Genomic DNA, 5,751 nt, shown 5'->3' on the forward strand with positions numbered 1-5,751 from the left:
CGGGCTCAGAAGCTGGCCCAAGAAGCTATGTCCCATCCCTTTCCCCCAGGGGTCACAGAAATGCACTCGGTTCTCATGTATAATAAGGAATGAACATGGTGAGCCGTGCCTGTCCTCCACTCCATCCACATCCCTGCAGGATAGATCTGTTTTTATGTTGTACCTTCTCTCTCACCACTGCCATCTCCTCCTGCTTCTCCTCCTCCCACACACGCAGTGTGTGTGTGTGAAGGGAACCTGTCTGCCCTGCCGGTCCAGGCAGGGGTTGCTTCATTTCCAGTTGCTGCCTGGTTTTTGCTCTTCCTGGGAGCCTTGCAGGGCAGGCAGGCGCTTCCTGTGGCTCTGCTAGAAGGAGGGCTGAAGGGAGCAGCTCCGGGCTCTCTGTAAGCATAGAGAGAACCGAGCCCCTCCGCGGCTCACCTCTGCGGGGCGGCTGAGCCGGGCAGCGGTGCAGAGCAGTTGACCTCTCAGGCTTCAGGATCAGCCTGAGCTGCCCAGTTCAACCCAGCCTGAGCCAGGTGTGTTGGCTGGAGACTGCCGCGCGTGGCTCAGCATGCTGCAGCCATCCCAGGTGCCCGCCTCCCGTGTGCCTGCCCCAGTGCTGCTTGCGGTGACCAGAGGCTGAGCGCGTGGTGGGAGCGGCTGGCAGAGTTTGTGGGGGCTCTGCCAGCTCTCCACCCTGCCTCAGGGTGCAGCTCCGCAGTGGGAGGGCTCACGTATAGCAGGAGATGTTTGCTTCCGCCTTTCCTTTGCCTCGAGCCCCCCGTTCTGTTCCCCTGTTGGTGGAGTGGGGGTTCAGTGCTTCGCCACCCCCAGTATAGCTGGGTGCAAGCACTGCATCTTATTGCTTCCCTCCTTTTAGAGCATCCTTAGAAGCTCTCTTGTGGGAAAGTAAATTCCTTCGGCTCTTTGTGTTGGTCCTCGCTAAGTCGTCTCCGTTCCAATGTCTTGGGTAGTTGTGGGCCCAGAGTTAACTTCTGCTTTGTAGCAGGTGTCAGCCACTGACTTCTGCTTTCTTCCTCCTCCTCCTCCTGCTCAATTAAAATACTCCCGCAGCTTTCCCTCTGTTGTTCCCATCCTTAGCTCTGCAGTGGCTGGGGTTTCTAGGAAGCTTGTGCTGCTAAAGTCATTTCTGCAAATTAGTGGAAGCAATGGATACACGTTTACGGGGCCAGGCCAAGTTTGTGCGCGTTCAGTTGTCTCCTCTTTATGACCAGTGGCGAGATGCCACCATCGAATTGCTTCTGTAGGTGCTCTGAGCAGTTTGCCTCGCCTCTTCCTTCAGCACCTGCTGTGGCCCGAGGCCCTCGTTAGCTGCGTGGCGCAGCAGGGAAGTGCTGTGCTGTGCTCATTTAGCATTTAGAGCGCACTCGATAGCCCAGGGGCTTGTGCAGCACTTGGCTGCTACTGTGATCCAGCTCTCGGAGCTCTGTCTCCTACCTTCTTGTGGTGCAGATTCAATCCCAGGCCAAGGCGATAAGTAAGGGAGTGGTCTTTGCTTCTTACTGCTGCGCTTACTTGCTTGACACATAAGCTTGAGTGGGATGGCAGTAGTGCAGGGAGCTTACGGAGTCGGTGCCGGTCGGACACTGCTTTGCAGCATCCATAGGTCATTGCAGAAGGTCCTGGTGTATCTGCTTTGTCCCCACCAGCAGACCCCTTCCAGGTCGGAGCTGGTGTGCAGCGCATCTCCTTTCCTCCCCCCCAAACCAAGCTGATCCCTCCCTGTGTATCCAGCGCCCCCTGCTCCCTTTAGGCATGCTACCATCTCTTGGGAGCAGCTGCCAAGCGTGAGTACGGGACGGATCACCCACACCGCGCAGGACCCCGCCTCCCCTGGCTCCCTGCACCGGGCCGGTTCATCAGGAGACTTACAAACACCTCAGGGAGGTTATTGCTTATTTAGAACATGACTCTGAGCTCATGGTCAGCTGCCAGTCGATTACCTCACGTGAGCCTGGCACAGCACGTAGACACGCGCCGCGCCGGAGGCGGGCGGGAGCGGCAGGCGGCGGGGCTGCAGCTGAGGGTTGCTTCCTGCAGCTGGGCTGGGGATGCTCCTTCCTCGTCCCGGGGCTGGAGCAGCAGTGCTGGGAGCAGGCCGTGCGCAGGGCAGGGCGGTGATGCGCGGTGCCTACGTGCTGTGCGCCTGCCACGTCCTCGTAGCTTTGTGTGTCGCATTCCAGGTCAGGGACCTCACGCTCGGTACCTTACATTGCCATTAGTTTACTGCCTCCTCATTCCAGTCCTGGACTTTGAAGAAGGGGACCACGGGAGGTGGGGGGAGCACGTGAGTGCTCTCTGCCGCCCGCAGGCCTGCATCTGCCCTGCCGCACTACAGCTGCCCCTCACTCCACACCCGGTCGGTAGCGTTAATGCTCATCTCTGCCTTTGCCTTTCCCCACATCAGCCAAACGGACAGAACTGGAGCTGCCTCTTCCACGTCACGTGGCCCCTCCTCGGAGGGAACGAGCAAAACTAACTACTGCGTTCACCCCCTGGACACAAGTATTAAGCTGCTTACAGTTCATATGTACATATGGTGTACTTTATTTTCAGTAGAGCATTACATAGTATGAAAGTGTTGGATTTTGTACAGATGTCCCTGTATGTACAGTACTAAATAAAACCGATCTCTTGGAAAGACACGTTGGGCTCGACCTGCGGTGGCTGACGTGCACCGTGCGCGGGGAGGGGTCGCCGGGATGGCGTTTGTCCCGTGCTGACCCGGCCACGGCCGGGCACGACCAGTCCTGCCCGCGCACGCGGGGTCAGAAGCGGTTCTGCAGCACCGGGACGGCGCTGCCGGAGCCGGGCGGGAGAGGGAGGGAGGTCGGACCGCGTCAACGGGCAGAACGGGGGCGAGCGCCGTCAGCGGGCAGGAGGACGGACGGAGGACGAGCCGCCGGGCCGGGCTCGGCCTTCACTTCCACTCGGGCCCGGAGCCGCCCGCGCCGTGCCGGGCCTGCAGCGCGCGCTGCACCACCGCCTGCCATTGCTCGTCCGAGATCTGGCTGGCCCAGGCGGGGATGCCCAGCGTGGGCAGCTTCACGCCCGCCATCGTCCTCTTCACCAGCTCCACGTGCTCTGCGGGCAGAAAGCCGTGAGCGAAGAGGGCCGGCGCGGAGCCGCGAAGCCCCCGAGGAGCCCCCGTTACCTGGGTCCATGGGGATGGAGCCGCGGCCGCCCTGCGCCGCCGCGCCTTCCTCCTCCTCGTCCTCGCTGTCCGCGGGCGGCTCGGGCAGGTGCAGCCTCAGCATCTGCGACAAAATGGGGCGGCGGTGGGTCGGGGCCGCGCTCCCTCCGCCGCCGGCTCCCCTCCCCCCGCGCCGCCCCGCGCCGCCCCGCTACCTGCAGCCGCTCCTGGAGGCCGGGGCCCGGCTCGGCGCCGCCCGCGGGAGGGCCCGGCTCGGCGGGGCCCTGCTCCGGCTCCTGGCTCAGCGGCTGGTACAGGTACCCGCCGGCCCCCTCCTCTTCCTCCTCCTCTTCTTCCTCCTCCTCTTCCTCATCCTCCTCGTCGCCGCTCCATCCCGCCGCTCCCTCGGGGGCCTCCGGCGGCCCCGGCTCCTCGGGACACACCCGCTCCGGCCCCATCCTCCGCGCCACCGCCATGCACCGGGCGCGGCCCCGCCGCCACCCGGAAGCCGCCCCGCCGCCGGGCACTGTGGGTGCCGTAGTCCCGCGGCGGACTCCGCCCTCCGGAGAGACCCCCGCCCTCTCGGCCGCCCCGGGGCGCTCCGTCGGGGACCCGCCGAACCTCAGGGCTTCGGGACGCTGGGGCGGCGGGTCCCCGTCGGGCCGCCCGGAGCCGGGAGGGAGGAGAGGAGGGAGAGGAGGAGGGACGGAGCGCCGCGGGGCGGGCGGGGCGGCGCCGGACTACAAGTCCCAGCGAGCGGCGGGCGCCGCGGCGAGGTGCCGAGCTCCTCCGCGCCGCCAGGTACCGGGCTGCGGCCGTCGGGGGCGGCCGCCGGGGCGGAGCGCGTTGCGGCGGGGCCGCGCTCGGGGCCGGCGGCACCGCGGCGCTCCGGGACGCCGAGCGGGGCTGGGGGTGCGGGCGGCGCGGGGCGGGGCGGCCGCGGGGGGCCGTTCGTCGGGCCCCGTTCCTTCGCGCGGGGCGGCTGAGAGCGTGCGGCGGCCACCGGGCCTCGCGCGGGGCTCCGTGTGCGCGGGCGGCTCCGGGTCGGCCGGCGCCGTGGCCGCGCCTCGCGTCCGCCCCGGCAGCAGGAGCGAACTCCGCCGGGCGCTGCGGTGCCTCAGCGGGCTGCTCCGAGCACGGCCTCCTCCAGCGCTGCCGAAATCGCGCTGCCGGACGTGCGGGCTTGCGGCTCGACCCTGCCGCAGCATAAATGGTCAAAGCACGGGGTAAATGTCAAGCCCGAGCGAGGAAAGCGGGCTGCGCTCAGGCTATCTCTGACGGTACGTTGGGCATCCCTGAAATAGAACGATCTATATGGGCTGTGCGAGCCGCCTGCGCTATTTTAAGTGTTACTGAACCTCACGGCCGGCATCTTTTGGGAGCCGGGGAGCGAGGCGGCCGCACGGTAGGGATCTGCTGTGTACGGGGTGACGAGGGAAGGGCTGAGCGGGGCGGGGGGCAGCTGGGGCGGCTGCGGGTTTGGGTGCGGAGGGGAAGCCGGGCAGCGCAACGAGCTCTGCGCCGAGCGGTGCGTCTGAGCTGTGGTTTGGGTGCCGTGCTGAATGCTGGCGGCTTTCTGTCTCGAACGAAACGTTTTCGCAGCCAATTATTAGGCTTGCGAGTAGCGAATAAAGCCGCTGAAAGATCCGGGTGTGAAAACCATGGCTGTTGTTTTTTGTTTTTTAGTTTTTTTTTGTCCGCCCCTCCGTCTGTCCGAATCGCCGCACCAGATTTGGAAGGTGTGCTGGGGGGGAAACGAGCGAATTGTTTTCTGGTGATCTCAGCCGCCGATGTTCTGTGCTGAAGGAGTGCCGGGAGGCACACGCTGGGGCAGCTGGAGGGAAGGCTGCTCCGTGCTGGCTGTGCTCGGCACCACGAGCGTTCTGTCGGGGCTCCGCACTCGAAGAACACGGGGCTGTGCGAGGCTCCGGCAGCACAACGCCTCTCGCTGCCGGGGAGCGGAGGAGGTGTTGAAGGATGTCCGCGGCTGTTCCTCCTCCAGCAGACTTGGGATCTTGTGCTCGGCTGGTGCAGTTTTGTGGCTCGCGGTGTCAGTGGGCTGATCTGTGGTTGTGCGCGGCCGCTGCTGCACCGCATGCTTGGAAGCACACCTGGGTGTGTAACGCTGTGCATGGCAGGTGGAGGGATGCAGGTGCTCTGCAGGGACCCCTCACCACCACCTGGACAGAACCCGCTGCTTTGCCATCAAAGAGATTCAAGCTGAACTTTTTGGCAGCATGGAATCACGATGCTCCGAGCATCAGCTGTTGTGTCGGGTCAGTTTGGGGCACCAGGTTTGCCCGGCGTGCCGCCTCCTGCAGCGTGTGCCCATCTGGCTCTGCTGTATCCGTATTTCTCTGCTTTATACCTGAGATCCCCGTCATCCAAAGTGGGAGATCACAAATGTGTTTTGCGTGGCTGCATGCCACGATGCTGGGATCACAGCTTTTGGGGTTCCTCTCCCTCCCTGGCTGTGCCCTCTGTAATCCTTATACTGAACAACTCTAAGAACCGTCCAGAGCCAAGTGTGTTAGTTCCCTGCTAAGAAGTTCTCATAGTAGGGAGCCCCTAAGGATTCCTTCACTCTTCCCACACTTTTCTCTGTGTAAAGCCAG

The 5,751-nt window shown here is 64.0% G+C and overlaps 1 protein-coding gene across 1 annotated transcript; it reads right to left on the reverse strand.

The window, feature by feature from the left end:
• Positions 1–2,923: 2,923 nt before the first annotated feature.
• MEA1 (male-enhanced antigen 1) lies at positions 2,924–3,612 on the reverse strand (the record flags this gene model as incomplete). Its single annotated transcript, XM_079550628.1, has 3 exons — positions 2,924–3,087; positions 3,158–3,260; positions 3,352–3,612. 3 exons carry the CDS (start codon positions 3,610–3,612, stop codon positions 2,924–2,926), a joined length of 528 nt encoding a protein of 175 aa, XP_079406754.1.
• Positions 3,613–5,751: the final 2,139 nt, after the last annotated feature.

The sequence above is a fragment of the Tetrao urogallus genome (assembly GCF_951394365.1).
Source record: "Tetrao urogallus genome assembly, chromosome: 2".
Lineage (NCBI taxonomy): Eukaryota > Metazoa > Chordata > Aves > Galliformes > Phasianidae > Tetrao > Tetrao urogallus.